Consider the following 21,334-nt stretch of genomic DNA (forward strand, 5'->3'; position numbering starts at 1 on the left):
TTAGGAATCATTCAAGAGAAAGATGCGTGTTCTAATCCAAGATTTTTTTTAAAGATATTTCTATACACGGAGGTATGTTTCTGAGACTTTTCAAAGTAATAATGTATTCCCAATAAATAGAATGCTACGTTTTTAAATCTTTCGTGTATTCTAATTAGTTTTGGCTTTGGTTAATTATGTACACGATAACGTTTAATTCAAAACTCTCTAAAAGCCACATCGAACATTTAATACTGATTTTCGTTCAAGAAGTTTTTACCAAGTATTAGCTATTCTATTATTACACATTGAAGTGATCAAATCCGACAAAATTTAGAATGATACATAAGTTTCAAAAAAAAAAGTTAATTCATTGAAATAACGTAATAGACGCAATATTGCATACAAACAAAACCTCAGTATTTAAGCAAATTTGCAATATACACTGACGCTTCCCTTATTGGAAGAATTCATTCTTCAACCATATACAAAAAGGAAATGTGTAGTACGAAAGAATAAATGAATATCTATGACCGAAAAAGGGAGGGTACTTTTATTCTTCAGACGCTGTGTCCATTATATTATGAAATATGAACAGAGTTTTTCTCTACATTAATAACTCAAAAAATGGATTAATAAAACAGGTGACACAATTAAGAAGCACGGAGTGGTGGCCGGAGTGAAATCAAACGTACAAGACAAAAATGTTATACATCAAAGACGATTTGTTGCAGTTATGAAACTCAACGTCAACATAACAATAACAAAAATGTACACAATTAATGTGATATGATAAAATCTCATCTATATAAAAGGGAATAATCTGGACTCAATATAGATTATTTTTAAAAACAATAGATGGTGTTTTAGTAATCAAATTATCAATCTTGCAAGTGGATTCTAAAATACTGCAAATAAACTGGGACAAAATGACAAATCAGTTGGGACTTCCGAGACCCATCTACAAAGAGGACAACCATGATATATGGTAAGCCTATGTATAGCTGTCATATTTGGCAGGATATATTTATATGTATGACATATATGAGATATTTTTTTAAAAGACTTTTGCCTTCGAACCACAGAAATATCGTTCGGTACTTCATAACAGTGTCACAGAACCTTACGTCGTTATCAGCCCGCGGGGTATCTCATCTCGCAGAGATCGGACTGAATCGTAAGGTTAGAAAGTTTTTTTGCGTGTTTACCGTCCTCACCTCTGTCGCGGTCCCGGCGCCCACCAAAGGAACCAAAGTCCCGGTCGTCCCTCCGCCTCTCGCCGCCTCCTTCGCGGGCAAAGCGACCGCCGCCGGAGCTGTAGTTGCCGGAACCCTCTCTGCCACCGCCGCCTCCGCCTCCACCTCCCGAATAGCCGCTGCCTCCGCGACCCCCGTACTCCGAGCGGTTGTCAGAGGACACGCGCCCAGAGTCCTCCCCTGTTACAAACCAATTCCAACCGTTAGTAGCTCATCGTCTTTGGGATGCATCAGGGTTATCGCAATATAGGTGACTGTTAATTTTTGAAGCTCGAGCTTAAGTCGGAGAGATAGTTTTGCATTGTTGTCATTTGACTTAAGATATAGCTATCTAAATATTCTAATTAAAGAGTGCATCTTATCTTATTGTGTTCAAACTTGTTTATATATAGTAATAAATAAGACAATTCTATCCATTTATAAGATATTCAACTGTCAAGCTTTGTTCCGACAACAACTGTGCATTTGATAATTCATGGAAACGACCGATTAGATCAGGAGTTGTCAACCTTTTTATACCTACCACCCACTTTTGTATCTCTAAAATTTTCTAACCGTAATGGTGATTTATAAAGTAGGAAAGTAACTTTTAAAGTAGTTTTTAAAACCCCTACTTGCCCACCATGAAAGCTGGAACAGGACCAGGTTGACTACCCCTGGATTAGATGAATTTAAAATTTTTGACATATTTGCCAATAACGAAACTCAAATGAGAAACGCCTGCAGATAATTTAATCATTAGTTTAAGTAGTTTTTTTCTTCAGCTTCACTTTCATGAATTTAAGCTACATCTTATAAATCATGTGTTTTCTAAAATGTACTCGATTCAAGACTCACAAAGAAGTATCGGTTATCAATGATAATAACGGTACTGTTCGGTTATACCGGAGCCAGCGGAAAACGCATTTTGAAAATAGCCGATAAACTGGATTATTTGTTAGTTTGGGTTAGTTTAGGTTCGGTTAGGTTGGGTTAGGTTAGGTTAGGTTAGGTTTGGTTAGGTTAACCTAACAAATAATACAGTTTATTGGCTATTTTCAAAATGCGTTTTCCGCTGGCTCCGGTATAACCGAACAGTACCATAATAACTATTTTTTCGGATATCGACTGCTCTGCAAACCAGCCAACTCCACTTTTGACCAAAAATGTGATTTTAATTGCATTTTGTTATAAAGCATGTTTTCTATGCTCACAAAAAATTTAAAATTTCTAAACCAATAAATAAATGCTTCATCATTCTTCACACGTAACAGCCAACTGCAGATGTCAAATTTCCAATATCATAAATGGAACAACTCTGCTCCTTATATAACAATTTGCCCAAATGGAGTTGGCAGGTTTGCAGATTAAACATTCAATATTATCACTTAATCTATTGACAGGCAATATCATGCAATAAAAATTCTAAATAATATATTATATTAGATGAGTGTATATATACTTGGTTCATTTTGATTGGTTAATTTGATCAAAAAATGGTTAGTGTGACATTTAGATCGCTTGAAAGATTCCGTTCTCAATTGGAATTATAATGACTTTAGCAGATTGTCACGTCTGGCAAATTCCAAAAACAATACAAAACGATCACTCCGTCGTCCAATAAAACCAATGTCTCGCACGGGACTGGGTACTTCCTTCATAGATAAACATGTGACGATAGTTTACCTGCGGTTAATGTGCAAGTCATATTTTAGTTAAAACATCGTCAACTGTATTGTCTTTCTGATGACTGACCGACTGACTCACTAGAGGGAAATAAGCATGCAAACAAAGCGGTCTAGAAATGACAGAAAAAAGTCATTATTTGACAATACATAATAATATATTAGATAATATCAGAGCAAATGATAAACTATAATAATTAATGATTTATTCATTTTGTATAACAATTTAAATACCAATTCAACAAATAATTAGTGTCAAATTTGTACACATTTTTACATCAATTAACTGACAAAGCACTCGAACCAAGTCTGTATAATTGAATTAATCAATAAACGGTGGTTTAGCGGTTACAAGCCTACACGCACCCATTGTCTTGAGCTAACTGAATGTTATTCGCAATCACGGACGTCTCATGATCCGTAATTGCTTGTTGCCTGGTCTTGTGACAATAATAAATAAGGATGTGAGGTAGGTGGGGAAATGAGGAATGATGGCCATCATATTTAGCCCAACCAAGCAGCTTTATTCTAACCTGCCCCGCAAGTGATTCAAATCATTACTGTAGCCATGACAAATATCTTTATTCCAGCCATCTTCGAATCGCAGAAGTAGATTAATTACTTGTAAATATGTATAAAAGTTACTTATGATTCCATGGAGTTTGTTTCACAAAAGCTTCGCCTAGAATTGCGTAATCTCGGTTAATTTTCGTTTGTTTTAAAATTGACAATAATGTCTAACGTCAAAGGGTTCACCACAAGTACAATTTCATAAGATAATGGTATTGTGTTAATTTTACATATATCTCTTCCCATCGACATCCTAGTAAATCATCTATCATCTGCAAATCCATTGTCATTGTTATAATTTGAAGCAAATGGATAAGTACATAATATTTATAACGCTGTGATTAGCCAATGACATTTCATATTCTCCAGTGCGCGAGCGAAAGTTATAAATAACTTGTTCAAATGACCATGCGCGAGAGAAATTGTGCATCAAATTTATCCTGTTGCACGATCGGTAGATCTTCACGTGGCGCGAATTGGAATCGCCCAGTGGATAACTAGTCAAAAATGTCAGCATGATATATTGCACTTGCAGTCGGTGCATGGAATAAAGCTTTAGAAAATATAAAATAAAATAGGATAATACATCCGTGTCCAGAAACTTGTACATATGCAGTTCGCCGTATCACACTTCACCGTGAAATGTATCGGAATTATCGTCGGTGTTTTGTAAAAAGGGCGAATCAACCATTTTGGCGAAATCGAGATTTTAATGAAAATACAATATGTACCCCACTAGCTTTGTTGTGTAAAAACGGCGAATTTTTATCTCCATAGGAAAGTACTTAAAAACGATAATCGACTAAAACTAAATTAATTAAAATTACGAAATAAAAAGCAAATGTGACATATTAGGCCTTTTAAAATATTATATAATAATACCTATTATAATGACAGTATTCTTTCTAAGCTTTATTATAAACTTGTTAGATATTTATAATCACCTACAGGTAAAAAACAAATAAATGTCAAAAGTTAAAAATCCTCCTCCTGTAAAGTAGCATTTTGGTTAATTCGCCCTTTTTACAAAACACCGACGATATATGGCCGTATATTAAAGACCGTCCAACCTCTTTGAGTCGTATAGACTGACATAAAATTCATGTCTAAATAAAACACGGTTCTTATCGGTTTTATAGGAAGCCAGCAGCAAACAAATTTTGGAAATAGCAGATATACTGGATTATTTGTTAGGTTAGGTTCCCAAAATCAGCTATGAAAATTGAATTAATGTTTATATTGAATCTAATAAAATTGGAGACCGTATAGTATACGTTCATATCTCTCCGATAAGAAAGCTCACAGAAAAATGTGCCATGGTGAAATATTTTACGTACAATTAACATGTAACCTAATAATATCATGGCTTCCGATATATCTTCAATATTCTATCTGCCGATATATCGTAATTATTATTCCGGTATATCTTAATTACACGGTAGTCAACATTCACATTCTTCTAGCAAGAAATACTGAAAATAGTCTTGCCATATGAATTAATCAATCGACTTTGACATAATTAAATGAATCAGTAGAGAATGCTGCGTACGTTCAAAACATAAAATAACATATTACACATTGTCGATACAGATACGCTAGAAGAGTAGTTGAACTCTTAACCTCATAAAGTAAATTAATTCAACAGCTACGTGATGTGCGAGCGTTAATGTAAACCAATTAACTGATTGCAGACAAAATGAAACTGAGGCACGAAACACCAATAAAGTAGAACACGGCCAATAGACACTGACTCTGATAAAATAGATCACTAAATTAAGATAATATCGAGGGTATACTGACAGAAAGCATTAAGTCATTAAAACAAGTTCCGAGATAATCGCAAAAAGGACTTTAATTTTTTTTCAAAGCGATCTCCTATGTAGATTTTTTTATGATTTAAAAACATTTTTTCTACATTATAAAGACTAACCTTTATGGCAAACACAATATATGACATGTTACAAGTCCTGTATTTTGTATACGCAGAACGCATTAGGTCATTATCATACTTTCTATCAGAATAAAAAAATAACAATATGATTTAATAATCTTTCTGTTTTCTCACTATTATATCCTATGCCTTTGTGCGTTTTACCAGGACGTAGAGCGTTAAATTGTATACATTTAAAACAGCAAAAACAGAGTTAATGCATTCTGTCAGTATATCCTCGACATGATTTAACTAGAAAACGTTTAAATATTTTTTAGAGAAAAATTCTCTACGGCCAACCAAAAACGGAGAAGACACAATGTTGAACTCTACGGTCTCTACAAAGTTTTCAACGCAGTTCGATTGATTGAGGTGGAAGATAGCCCTGGCTAGCAGGTAATTTACAAATGGCAAAGTACTGATATAGAGAGTAATATTGAACCAAAAATTCCATGACTACCATAAATATGCTTGGAATGGTGAAATGGAAAGCGGTTACTTTGGATAGGAATAGGTGGACGACACCAGGACCCACCTTGGATTTTCACGTTTCTAATCCAAAACAATCCTAGATGAAACTTATTATTTTAACTCACATTTGGTTCTGTGGATTTTGAGAATTCGAATTAACATGTACTTTGGTTAGGACATAGAAGGTGATTTACCGATGAGATAAAACTACACTTAATCAAGAAATGTGAATTTTCCATATAATGACAATCGATAGTTAGATTAGGTTAGGTTTTCATTCTTGAATTCACAAATTTTGCCAAAATCAGCTATGGAAATTGAATTAATGTTCATATTGAATCTAATAAAATTGGAGACCGTATAGTATACGATCACCGATAAGAAAACTCTCGGCGAACTGTGCCACGGTAAAATGTTTTATGTACAATTTACATGTAACCCTATTTTGCAACCGAGTATAGAAACAGAATATCGACGCAAACGAAACGAATATTCAATAGTTTCGTATCATATTACAAATTACAACAAAGCGATGATCCTAAAAGAGTCCAGGAAGTTTCCACATAGCGACAGACCTCAGATATAGGCCACATAACGGCAGACACACACTAGTAATGGACACACATACACGCACCTCCAGTGGGCAGAAAATAAATATTAAAAAAAACCAAAGCATGAGCCAAAATGCCGTTGAAATGTTAAAAATAGACCGTAATAGACTGTGTCACTCTACGACTTGTGATTAATGTCAATGGCAAATTTACTACTTGGCATTCTTGAACGCTGCTAGGTATTATTTCTCAATGAAATCTAGAATGGACTAGTAGAATTATTATTACAACGCACGTGGTGGAGAAGATTCTTTAGTTTTTTTTTTAATCTGTCTTTTAAAACGAATCACATGTTGGCTCTAGTCATGCAGTTGTGTATTAAACTGTCGCCGGGCAAATGGACTGATTTCGAGTCTGTATTTTATTATCAAAGACATAACAAGAAATCTTCTAGAAGGAATTCTTATAAATGAAAGTTAAATTGAATTTTGTGGTTACTAAAAGCAATTGAAATGCTGAGGATTGAGGTTTGAAATATATAATTGTTTATATACTTCAACATTCTCAAATGATCCATTATTACGTCTTGTCTAAGAAAAAATATTGGTTTCTTTCATGTGTATCGCAGGTGTGCAGGTACACATGAAAAATGGTATAAGGGGTCCCATTATAATTTATCGCTGATTTAGCTGCCACTGACATCTGCATTTACTCCGCCTAAAACATAGCTTGTCATCACTTCAATTGCAGACGCTGCACTTTTCTAGGTCTCAATTGTCAGAAACTCCATAGTTTTAAGTCCAACGATGATCACCTGCCCTGCAGATAGAATTACGGGTGCTCACCTACGACTTATTGTCGCATCCACAAATTGGTTATTGAATGCCTAACGATCATAAGTCAGAGCTGTCAACAAAAAATGAAAGGTAATGGATCGAGAAGTTGCACATAGCAACAAAACTACAAGTACATTCCCCAAGGAAAGATCAACGGTATACGTAACAGAGGAAAACACTGCATTTCATGGATTAAGAACCTCCATGATAGGTACAGGAGGAGTTCCACAGAACTGTCACAGTTAACAGGCGATAGAGCGAAGATTACTCTGGTGGTAACCAATAAGAAGACATACACTGTACTATTTAACATGTAATTATAGATTGTCTATGCTTGTACAATATACATTTTTAACCACTTGACGTGTCAAAAATTCAATTTTTATTGAGCACCATAGATCGATTTCCTTTGTTAATCCAACCTACTAATGAAAATGCTATCATATATGTGAAATTTGAGATGCAACGTTTTAAATCACAAAATGCCTTATATTCCATATAGCATCCATGACACAATGAGTCGTTATCAGTTGAGACAATGTGCATGTTACTTTATTAACAAACCATGTCAGTGACAGTTTAATGAACTAATCAAAATTAAAGCTGAAAGACAAGAGATTAGAAAATGTATGAAAGTTAACAAAATCGACTTGTTTATCTATAATTCTTTTCTGATAACCAATTAAATATACATAATAATATATTATATTAAATTGATATGGCATTGTAAGCAAAATTAGATAGATTATATTAATAGAAAGTAATAAGAAATGCTGATATATGTAATATAATGCAATGTGAGCCATACAGCAAAAATGCTTAGCAATACCTGTAATTAATTAAATAATTTTAAATTAAATCTCTGCCATGCTGATGAATCATATATTACAGAATTGGATAAGTAAATATTGATTCTACAGTTGGCGGGCATTGACACATGTGTCCGGGCTACGAACACAACATGAGAATGTTTCGTCCCAAACGTAGAAGTAAGTATTAGATGCCTATAAATCACAGTATTTGATTAAGGTGATTACGTGGGGATTAGAGCTCTCGCCCTTGTGCCAATCTGGAGGAATCCACACCACTGAGCATGTTGTTGAGACGTACACCATCTGTATGCCTTTCCTGGCGTATTTCTGCCATTCTGGTAAGAATAATTATTTCTTGACAGTGTGTATTTTTCAACTACACCCTGCCACCATGTGAGTGAATGAAATGAAGGTTCAGACGAGTCAGGTATAATTTTTGGGAACTGATGCTTCTCCTGAATTCTAGGATTGCATTGGAACGATTGCGTTCTTCAGCAGACAATATAAACTGCTCTAGTAAGTAACTGGCTCTCATTAGATTTGCAACTACGAGTGAACAGGTTGCTTAAAAAGGGGTTAAATACACCTATTTCTGGTTCTAAGCAAAGCATATGGGACTCCACAGAATGGAACTATATTAATAGACATGGGACAAATAACACTGTTAGATGCAATGGATCCTGATCTCTCTATAAGATTCATGAAGAATCCGCAGTATGCACTAGACCAGTGGTTCTCATGTAAAATTTAACTGTGGCCGCACAATTGACATTTCTATAGAAACGTCTGGTGGCCGCACCAAATTTCACCTTTGTTGTGATTGAAAAAATGAAAGCTTAATTTTATTTACTACAATAATGGATCAATTTATATAAGTTAATATATAATTTATATATATAAGACATTTGAACATTTTAGTGCATATCTATAATAGTATTACCTCATCTTCTCTCTCTTGAATACGATAAGTCTTAAATAAAATGGTGATGACTCTTTCTATATTTGGTCCCACATTTAAACAAACGTGTGAAATTGTATACCGGCAGAAATAGTCAAAAACAGACTATTTCACACATGATCTCATCACAAGAACACATTATGGATCATTTGGGCGTAGAAAGAAATTTAAGACAAGACCATGTGTATTCAACCAATTTCATAATTTTATAAATAAATTTTTGAAATATTATTCTGTAAAGCGCTGGTGAGAGCCACTGCACTTGACTCTTTCTTGGGCTGCTCCCAATGGAGATGGACGAGACAACGCCAAGTGGGATGCGGGGAGGATGAGTGTGACCGACTGGAGAAAGGGAGTTGACATTCTTGATGGACGGTTATCGAATCTGCTGCATGCCTAAATGGATTGTAGCGCCAACTTAAATAACTACATATGATAAAATCGTGACTCTGTTGCCTACACAACAATCTCGGTTCTCTTCTGTATTCGTCGTCTGAGATGCTTTACCGTGTTTTGAGACCTACTAGAAACACTGCATATTAGTTAGCTTGCAGTGAGCAGAGTCAATTGACCGTAATACAGTGAATATTAGGTGTAAAATTCGGTCCGGTGTATTCAATTTTGGAGCTCAGTTGACAATCGATACGGGTGATTATGATCTTTGTCGGAAGAAGTAAACAAAGTGGAAGTGGTCTTACCTTGAGAAGAGGAAGCCTGCTTACCACGCAGGTGTGGTGGTATATAGCGGCCGCTGGAATTTTGCGACTGCAAGTCCAGACCAGCGAACTGAAAAAGATAAATATGTCAAATTAGTATTACACATTTACGATAAGGATAATGAATGTTACGATAGCTGGGAAGGAAAAGTTATGGCATAGCAGTGGCGAAGACTCGGTGTTAAGCGCCACGACGTACGGCGTTGCAAATTCGCGAAAACTACAGCGCCATTTGTCTTAATCGAAAACAGTTCAAAAACAAATAATTTAAGACGTGTGAATGTAAAACCAAGTGCATTAAGATACCGAAAGGCGCAACCCGGTTTGCTAAAAACAATTCAAATGAAATAGCACAAAATTTAAATCAATTAGAATTCCTTCAGTAGATAGTACCAAGAACGATTTTTACTGACATCCTGAAACTTGCTGGATAGACAAACTCATAAAATTCGGTGGATGTACACAGCAGCGTTGAACCAGAGAACAAAGAGTGGAAGGAGCTAGGGTAGGCCTTCATCCAGCAGTGGATCGACTTCGGCTAATGATATGGAGATATTCTTTACATTCAGTTCATCGGTTCGAGTTAAGTCAAATATGATAGTACCAAATTGCAATGCGTTACATGGATTACTACTATGGATTCCCTGAGTATATTATAACATATTGATTACCTACTGTCGAAATGTGTATTATTGTAAGTTACATCCCGTCCAACAAAATCTTCGCAGAACAGGTCGGAGTACTAAAGTGTGAGTTCCAATTGTAGTGCTAGTTATTGCGTAACTTCAAGTGCATTGTGGTAAACTGTTATAAATAAAGATTTTCGATTATACAGTTACCATAATGTATTCGAGATACAAGCAATAACTAGTAGGTATGTACTACGATCGAAATTCACAGTTTTCTGTTAAGGCCTGACTATAGAGGGCCTTGGATTAAGCAAATGAAGTATGGGGAGGTGTTATGGTACGTTTACATCTGACACTTATATTGTCATATTTATGTATGACACCATATTCACCAAGTGTAAACAGTAATTATATTTGTACCAGCCACTTATTTTGCGTGTGTCGACACTCACCTGTCACTTATTCAATCTACTTATATACGCAAATGTAAACACCGCGTATTCGACAATTCCGAACTTGCTGCGATATATCACCGAAGTTGGACCACCGTCTACTTTTATATCAAATACCTGACACATTATTCGTAGTTTGACAGGTACCTAGTGAATTGCATAGGTATATTTCTAAAACAACGGACAATCAATTATCATAGGTACACCATGAATGTATGCCCAACGTTTACTTAATAAATGTACTGTAGCGATCTGTCAAAAATCATAGACAGTGAGAAATAAATCGGATGTGCCGTGTTCTATGGATTTTGTTCGAAAATAAAATATCACTTGTTCTCGGCACATACGATTAATTCTGATGCACTCTGTGAAGAAAAAATGCGCTTCAAATGGTATTACCTAATAATATGCAATGACGATCAAGTGCTAGATATCGCAATGTTACTGTTAATCGTTCTTCTACACTTATGGCATTTCTAAATTGTGTGTCTTATTTTTTGGCAAAAGGTCCAATCTTGCAAACTAAAGTTCACAAATTGAGTTAGATCTTCGATTTAAACTCTGACATTAAGCGGAAGGCACCTAGTTCTACTCGTCGCTGAATCCATTCCCGCACCCATCTAGACCATTTCTTCTTCCTTTTTGTTGCCAAAAGACTTAAAATAATAACACTCGCTGCTTTCTTTTTTAACATTCCCATATTGACAACTGACATAACGTTTTTGAGAAGTATACAAAATAAGTGTCCGAATAAATTACAATATCATATGTAAACACCGCATATATTTATTCCAATGTTGCCATTGAATAAAGTGTCGAGACTTTATTTCAACGAGAAGTATACCAGAATTTTATGTCAGATCCATGCAGGTGTAAACAGTAAGTGAAATTTTATGTCAGACACATAAAATAAGTATAACGGTATAAGTGTCAAATGTAAACGTACCCTTAGAACCAATGACATCGGAAGGATTACCTGTGTAAACTATGACACAGTGATAGGAATAGACTGCGAGTATTGTAGTGTCGAAGTCTTTCGGTAATCGCTGACAGCATCACATCGTAGTAAACGCATTACTGTTGACTTTCTATTCGTCCCATCAATAATGGCAACACTATTTTCCTCAGCTTGAAGGGTTTCATTGCATTTCATTGGGCATGCCTTGAATTAAAACAGCTGTTACACGCTTCGTGTTTTTCCTTCGATAGCCCATTTCACGATATCAAGCGATTCGTAGTCTTATCATGGATTTTCTATGTTCGGTACTCGTGACTGGCTCTGAGGAAACCGCTACTTTACAGACAATCAGTCCTTTTCAGATGAGATGATCAACGGTGTCGTTGCTACCATAAATGTATTAATAATCGAAGAGCTGCTGGAGCCAACTTAATAATGGACATTCAGTCATAATTGTCTGTATACAGTGATGATCATGCGACATATTAATAGAACAATATTATTACAGTGGTCGCAGTAGTAAATCTATTGAACTACTGACAAGATGAATGACAATTATTGACATTTATCATTTTTTTTGGCAGAAACAGTTTATCCCATGTAGACAATTATATTAAATACCTTTTTCTGTCGACACAGATGCTTTGTGATCCAATAATTGTTAATTTAAAGTTTGATATATGCATACATTTCGATGCATCATTATCACACGCTAAGGCCATCTGCTCACGTGAATACTCAAAAAAGACGAGACTGAAACTTCAGTATCTAGCTAATGTATTTTAATGGCGGCTCGCTGAAAGCAAGACTTGAATCTCCCAGTTTCAAAATGTCCGCGACCGAAACCGAAGAGACGTGTCATGCTAGTCTCCCGGTCTCAGTTTCAAAACAGTGGTACCAATATCAGTAGATTCAATGAAAAATCATATTTTCTTACCAAAATTGGTAGCACTGACCTAAACAACCAATAACAAGTCAAGACGTCAAAAGTTAAAGATGGGCGAACCGATTTTTAATTTAAAATATGTGGCAGATATTGAGAAATATTCCTGCCTGTATAATTACAGGCTGCCAGAATATTCCCGTAAAGATATTACGGAAAAAGCTTAGAATGAAGTAGGAAAGACAATGGGTTTGACAGTTTGAGGTTATGAGATTATTAGATTTCAGTAGTCCCGTGTGCGAAGCATCAGTCACTGGCCAGTTTATGAGTTCCATCAGCAACCAGTTCGTCGGATTTTAGTTTCTGCGTGAGCCTAAGTCTAGGTTAGGTTGGGTTTGGTCTAAAAATAAAGTTATAGAAAGTCATGCGGTCATATGCGGCACTATTACCGAATTGTCATTCAATGAATTTTCATACATCGATAAAGCCTCAATTACATTGAGCTTCTTTACGAGCTGTTTATTGGCGAATTTACGATCTGCCTCTAAAGTCGCCCAGTGTAATCATCGAATAAGCAGGTTGTAAACACTCTACCGAGAAAAGTTGAAAGCCGATCAACTTTACACGCCGGCGTGTGGGCCTACTGCGTCTGCGCAGTACCAACCTCCCAGTAAAAAAACGAACTACGTTCCGTCAAAATAGTCACTGGCTTGTGGCTTCTCAGCGAATGGAAAGTTTTGTGTTTAATCATCAAATCGCAGTAGCTGAATCGCCAATAAACAGCTCGTAAAGAAGCTCAATGTAATTGAGGCTTAACTGACACGAGGCTTGCTTTAACGTTCATACAATATGCAGTCTCAACACAATAATGATTTCTCATTTCATACTATACATACGTATTTGAAGCCATGTTTTATTTCACAGTAGATATTGTAAAAATGGTACCATTGTTCCTATGGTGTTTTGAAAGGATAAAAGAGATTATATTGACAGATAGACATATTATATCAGATGTACTTTTTAGGTTAGGTTTTCTTTGAGTCTATAAATTATGTACCTACCTAGTCCTGATATAAGTATTGTGCGAACATACAAATAACTTTAAATGAAAGGCATAGGTACAATCGAAAAATATCTAGCAGACATAAAAAGAAATCAACGAACGAGTAATTTTAATGCTTTTTATAATTACGGCGTATGTTGTAATAAATGATTAATTGTGTATGGAAAATAGTGAAACATTCATCCATGATTCATTGTTAAAATTCTTCGAATTACTGGCATGTAAAAAAGACTACTTTTGTATTCATTTTTTATTTGACGTTTGAAGTTATGTAAAATTACACGTAATTTCACGGATTTTTGACATTTTATGTGTGTTTCGATTGTTTGTATTGATAGCAGACAATGAAATTACACATAAAGTACCGTTTGAAGCATACTAACAATAGAAAAACGCGTGTTTGATAGGTATGAAGTATTGTTGTATCATTTTGACGTAATAATGTAATTTGCATTAATGAAACAACATTTAAAAATGCACGAGAGTGCGTAATTTATGCACGGGAACAACATTAGCGTGTTACGATGGGGAGATTCGTACAATTTGTTAGTTTTTCTAATAGATTTCTGTCAAGGAAAAGGATAAATGAGACGCCATGTTGGTTTGCAAAGACACGTCGTTTGAAGAAAAAACTATGTACCGCCAGACTTCAAATATCAATAAAAAGTTTATAGTGGGTGACATTTACAAACTGACATTGTCTGGTTGAATCTTTTATGATAGGCCTACTTTTCAACAAGTGTGCCGGGTGATAATACAATAAAATCAATACACAAAGAATATTGTGGGGACCGTGTTAATTTTTTGCCGATCGGGCAATTATTTGTCAGTACTCACTTGCTGCTCTAGACCTGATCCATTTTGGTTGGTAACATTACTCATATTACTACAAAGCCGTACGTTGTTGTTAACTTCTTGCGAAAAGTTGTATTTAAAACACCAATTATATTTTTTCTAAACGCTTCACAAATCCACATACAGGGCGTCGATTTTATTCCGCCGAAAAGACACTTCCCCTAACTTCCCCAATGAAAGAATGAGAGAGGGGCTGTGCTGCCAGCCGATATTATAAAATTCCCTAAATCATCAAATGTCAAACTATTAAAAAAATATTACTATTTCAATCCTATATAACATAACCGGTGTGATAAATAATTATTCGTTTTATTATTATACTAAATAAATAATTTTACCTGAAATCGTAATTACTTGTTCACTTTCATTTAAATAAAAATATTCTTTAGAATATTTTGATTGATTTCAAAATTTAAAAAAAATTAAATAGCATAATCAAGATTTTGGTAATATTTCATTTAATATTACATTCTTTAATAATTCTTTATTTTTAAGATTGTATACTTATATTTAAAAAAAAAATCCCTATATATTGGTGAAATAAATAAAGGAAGAAAAACATTACTACCTGGCAATGTAATAGCTTCTACAAAATGCCTCCATGGCGCTACAATCGCTCACTCTGTACCTGCGATTTTACCAACAGATACAGTTTTTGTCGAGAACTTTAAATATTAGTATGCTCAAATTTATATAGATGTCTGTACACAAAAAGTTAATAGTGACGCAAAAATTATAACAGATGGCAGTGCAATTTATTAATCTACTTTTGAATAATGTTAACAGATGGCAATACGTGAATCAAATTAAAATAATATTAGTATTGTGTAAAAGGGAATAAAAAATTAAAATTTAGGTGAGTACAGCCGTACAGAGTAAAATCAGACCTCTATCATATAATCAGAATATAAATCCCATTCTAACAGAGCAGAAGACGACGATGCATTTCGCGGCTTAAATTGATATGTGTGCATCTCAACCGAACAGTTCCGGGTAGCTTACGATAAAGCAACGGAATCGTTGCAACGATGGTGGCCGATAAAAAGATTTTTTTATAGCACATTTTTGCCTGCAAAATCGGTTATAATTTCAGATTCTATTCTCAAATATCAGTAGGTACCTAGTCAAGTTTATCTAAATAAATTTTAATACACTACATTTTGAAGCAGGGTTTTGAATGTTACACATTACCTCAGTGACGTCCCGTGGGGGTAGGCAGATTGAGCGTCGCTTGGGGGCGGCAGTTGCTCGAAGGGCGGCAAATCCAGGAGAATCATTAGGTATCTATAGAAATAGGTACCTAAACTTAGTAATAACGGGAATCTGTAATGTAAAATATATCTATAATGAGCTCACTGGATGGAAACAAAATGTATTAATTAACATGAAAGGTTTAACAGGAATGTAATTTTTAGTCGAGTTTGCGATGTCTAGTTTACTTCCATTGTTCTTGGACGTAACGCTCTTGATGACCAGCAATGACACGTGCAGATTTGCGAATTATATTTGAATTATAGGTAGGTACATACTTACCTAATTAACTTATCCAAATATTTTTATTTCTCCACATCTGTTAGGTATTTCAGTTCGTGTCCGGAAACTTGTACATATGCAGTTCGCCGTATCACACTTCACCGTGAAATGTTGTATCGAAATAATATGGCCGTCCAACATCTTTGGGTCGTATAGTACTGACATAAAATTCATGCCTAAATAAAACACAGTTCTTGTCGGTTTACAGGAAGCCAGCAGCAAACAAATTTTGAAAATAGCCGTTATACTGGATTATTTGTTAGGTTAGGTTAGGTTTTCATTCTTGAATTTATGAATTTTGCCAAAATCAGCTATGAAAATTGAATTAATGTTCATATTGAATGTAATAAAATTGGAGACCGTATAATATACGGTCATCTTATTTCGATAAGAAAGTTCACGGCGAACTGTGCCACGGTGAAGTGTTTTACGTACAATTTACATGTAACCATTTCAGTTCACATTATTTCCCTGGTATTAAGACATAATATAACACAATATCATATTATTGAATATAAACAGGAAGTTAAAAGAAGGGCGTGTGCGGTTCCCTTTATCATTTACACAATACTATTATCGTCCTTCCGAAAATAAATGCTTTTGTATTCAAAAGAGGCGAAATAAATTTTAAAATGCACAAAACTCGAATGTCAAAATAATTTATTGGGTTCGGAAGCAATTTCTCAACCCTTGTGTCAAAATGAAATTAAGTCGAAATGTGTGCATCCAAATGAATTTGTCACTATTCAAATAATATATCCACCGAATTCGGGAGACTTTTTACGATAACAGTACATGCTACTTAACCTTATCACTACCAGCCAATTTTTACTAGGTGGATACTTACTTGTAGGCGAGCTATTTTCGAAATAAAATAAATAAATAAATCCTTTAAAAATATGACATAGGAACGGAATGATAAATAATAAATAATAAGAGCGGAATGCAGAAACATTTGTCATAACTAAAATTTCCTTAGCAGAAAACACTATGCAGAAACATTGTCCTTAGTTAAGATCATTTCTATTGAAAATAATACCATATTTAAAACTTCTCTTTCCTATAGTTTAGGTAAATTATTTTATAATTGTTAAACGATCACAAAAATATGACAACTGCATTTTATAAATGCAATAATTATAAATACATATTGATATTTAATTATAATACTCTTATGTTTCCGTTATAAGTCATTATACGTGATTCCACAGGCACTGCAAGATATTTTTTTAGCATGGTAACACTAGCGTCAAGTGTCATTCTATCATATGGCATCTTGTATTTCTGCGGGCTGGCGTATAAAAGTAAAATAATATTCTGCAAGTACATGCCAAACGAATTAACACTATAAATATCCTTATTGAGATATATTGTTAAATGAATTTGAGTGTATGGACTGTTTTATAGACATGCGAATTTATTTTGACAGCAGTTGTCAATGGTAAATGGTAATACAGAAGGGGGCGTGTTCATAACAAAAGTAGTCTATGGTTAAGGATTCCATAACTCTATACTCAGTATAGTCTATAGTTAAGTCATGCTTTTCGGCAACTTATCCTTAGGATCGAAATCTTGGATTCTGCATAGCGTTCTAACTTAGCAACACAACATGTTTATCAAGTTTATCATGAATATTTTCACACTAAAATGATGAATATTGTTTAGAAAATATACACAGAATGTTGTGAAAATGTCGCTACATTTAAAAATCAGCCAAGTCCACCTTTAGGTATTTTTGACTTTTTTGTGAATTATTGAAGAACTACTACTTTATAACATTTCTGCATTATCAAAATGTGGAATTTATTAATTTTAAATATTCTATACTCGAAATAATATAAACTTTCACCTTTGTTACTGTGTACTTGAGAAAACAAAAAGCTGTTTTTCTAATATTCATCCATTATGGACTTGGCTGATTTTGAAATCTAGTGACACGTTTATTCAGAAGTAATGACGTTTACAAGAACCCGCGAATATATTCGTACGAGACACACATGCTTTGGCGAGTTAATTCGTCCGTGACACGGATCAGGTCAATTATTGGACGTCGTTATATTATACAAGTGGCGATAGGTGGAACTAGGCTGAAGCATGACCCCCATATATTGAAGTGGGCCCCCTTACCTATCGCTAGGGTTAAAGGTAGTGGGACTTTTTACAGAATTTTACACAAGAACAAAACTAAATAAACAAGAACCGAATAATATTCATAACATATTATATGTTTATCGATTATGGTTTGGTTGAGCAGGGCTTAATGGCATTTTAAAAACTAACCAGCACCAACTGCAAATTGGATTCTTAGTTCATTGAACACAAATAAGTATGATTGAGAAAGTTTAGTGTGCACTATTTATGTCGAATCTTAATAGCCTATACTATACTACAGCTGGCGTGAATACAGAAATATGTCATGTGCGGAGGTCTATATCGAAAAATATCTATAATAATTTCATAACTGTTTTTTCTGGCTGGTGCCACTAGCTTCCACGTTTCCTCTGCCTACTACCCGGAATACCGCACTTATCCATGTGCATTCTTCATACCTAGACACTCGATACTTTGAATCTACCGATAAACACCTGACCTGAATGTGTAAAAGTAAGGGTGTTCATCTACGTATTGTCGCATCAACAAGTACCAATACCAATAGGTATATATCATCCGCACCGTCTTGTCTTTTAGACATGCCGCATCGTAATATTAAAACAACTTTGGATGTCTCAGATCGTTTCACAGATTCGTGAGTTCTACTGTCACAAGCATTGCGTGTCATAGAATGCCGAGAGGAGTGAGGTCAACCCATTCATAGGCTGCTTGCCTGCTTGACAACCAAATTATTAGGGTCACAATTCTCAGTCATGTCTTCCTGACGATGAAGAAATTAATGCGTCATTTATGTAAACAATTTGTATTTTTTCGTTTCTGGGGGGGGTCCAGACCCGAAAACACACTTGTGTGCGCGCCTGACCTGAATTTTTTCAATTTTCATTTTTCTTTCAATTTTTTTAACATATTGTGGACATTACAAATTATACGTTTAAGACGTTCACAACATGACATTAAACATTATTATAAAGAAGAAAAGTAAAGTAAATAAGAAAATATAAAAAGAGAACATAATATAAACATACAAAAGCAGTGTAAATACAATTATACATCTATAGAAGTTCGAAGAAGTACACCGAGTTTGCTAAGGAGACCCTATTTTAAGAATTTATAAAATAGCGTCCACCTAACTCACCCTCACGCAAATGGAATATATCATTAATACATAATAGTTATCGCAACATAAATCTGTGCATCGTTTTTTTCAGGATACTGACAATTTTATTGACAATATTGGCGGGTTTACACCTCTTAATGTAGTTATCTATCAGTTATCAGTGTACCTACATTTAAAATAAATAATAATGAACACACCCTCCATCCCTTAAAAAATACACAAAATATACCCATAGCTGGTTCACTGATTAATATTCTATTTCTTCTCGATTCCAAGTAAAAAGTCATAAAAATTTACATATTAAATAGCCACAAAAGGAAAAAATACATATCTAATAATTTATTCCTTTTTCAAAATAAATAAAACTGACTAGTATGTATGTATTTAGATTTAAATTCCGGTTCGATGGATTTAAAAAAAAAAACACACTGTTTACTATTCTTGGATTATTAATCATCCATCATCAGTGGTCCTGTAGTCCTGTGAGGGTCTTGGCATCCCCTGTCGTACACCATAAATTTTCCATACTGTCATAGTTTTTGTTGAGGTGAATAGGTACCCATGAAGCCTGTTTTTACGAGGAAAAATTAGGTTAGGTTAGATCACATAACAGCTTAATAAGATAGACATGTGAAAGTCAACCACAAACCAGTGCACAGGACCGATATAACTGGAATCAGCTTGGAGAGGCCTTGATCCAGCAAGGGATTGATCCAATCTAATGGAATGATAATGATTTTTCTTTCTACGTCATAGCCATTATAGTTGGTGAAGATTTTGGCTATATTTTCCCTGTCTTGTCAGCCAGCGGTGATTTTCTTTGACGCAGATCGATTCATCAGACAAATTAAAAGGGGGCCTTGAGACAGTTCAAACCAGTCATGCAATTATTAAATTATACTTACCAAAATGTTTTATATTACATAATATGTTATTGTAATGTGATTAGTCAGTGCGTCTTTGCTTCAATAAACGGGTAACGGCTGTAAAGAATGGATTGCTGATCTCAAAGCGGCCTCTGGTATTCTTGAGTCAGGACTTTTTTCCTTCTGCCAGGGTTTAGTTTAGAGCAGTGCTGTCCAACTGGCGGCCCGTCAATTTTTTTTTACGGTTTGTGAGCTGTACAGCAGTACAGTTTTATCGAACATTGGGGAGAGAATTACCCATCATTTATATACCCATCATGAAAAAAATTTCATTATAATACTAAATATTAAAAGTACTTTTTCAAAACAAAGAAATACCTATACCGCTTGATTTTTTTTTGTATGAAAGAATACCTTTTCAATTGACATTAACTGACTTTTCATTTACCTATCTTCTTTGGCCCCGAAATGTTTGCTAAAGAAAAAATGGCCCGCGGCCTAAAAGTAGTTGGACAGCGCTGGTTTAGAGTGTTTAGAGTAGACAGTGACATCCCAGGTCAAATTCCCGCCCTTAGATAAGTACCTACTAACTGTGACAACCCCGTATGGTCCCCATTTGGGGATGTCTTTGTGTATCTTGAGAGGCCCGAATCGGTATCAAACCCAACAAATAATAAAGCGCTGATTACGAAAATAAATAATGTTGAATATCTGCTGGCAACAATGCCATAATTTTGACCGTTGGAGATGTTGCAACGTCGCCTTCTTTCGCCAACGGCTCTCGTTGAAAAGCGAAAATACAAGATGGCGCGCAGATCGCTACAAACAGCTAAATCGCGAACACGCCGATTTCGTCCTCTAAAAAATTAAATTATAAAAATGTAACGATTATAATATTAACGTAAATAAACTCGCCGCTTCTATTCACAATTCCGGTGACTTAATTATCCACCTTCCATCCCGAATCCAGACGAAAAAACCATAACAAAACACAAAGTGACAGTTGAAATTCACATGCAAAATGGAGGGAAGTGATACTACCTACCCACATATTTTGTTATTTATTTTTGGCTATCTAAACCATACAAATTCAACAAAAATATATTTTAAAAAAGTGACAGGT

The 21,334-nt window shown here is 34.8% G+C and overlaps 1 protein-coding gene across 2 annotated transcripts in view; it reads right to left on the minus strand.

Moving 5' to 3' along the window:
• bel (ATP-dependent RNA helicase bel) overlaps positions 1–14,767 on the minus strand; it is a 31,905-nt gene extending 17,138 nt beyond the window's left edge. Inside the window, exons 1-3 of one of the 2 annotated variants that reach the window (XM_085951587.1) lie at positions 14,566–14,767; positions 9,726–9,813; positions 1,197–1,415 (exon numbers count right to left, since the gene is read on the minus strand). In XM_085951587.1, the coding sequence (XP_085807713.1) occupies positions 1,197–1,415; positions 9,726–9,813; positions 14,566–14,610 (352 nt within the window). In that variant the 5' untranslated portion in view covers positions 14,611–14,767. Of the gene's footprint in view, positions 1–1,187; positions 1,416–9,725; positions 9,814–14,565 lie in introns of both variants that reach the window. The other variant, XM_085951586.1, reaches the window with a different exon arrangement.
• Between the last annotated feature and the right edge of the window lie 6,567 nt (positions 14,768–21,334).

Source organism: Rhyacophila brunnea, unplaced genomic scaffold (genome assembly GCF_057557595.1).
Source record: "Rhyacophila brunnea isolate RB1 unplaced genomic scaffold, BYU_Rbru_1.0 scaffold_24, whole genome shotgun sequence".
Taxonomy (NCBI): Eukaryota; Metazoa; Arthropoda; class Insecta; order Trichoptera; family Rhyacophilidae; genus Rhyacophila; species Rhyacophila brunnea.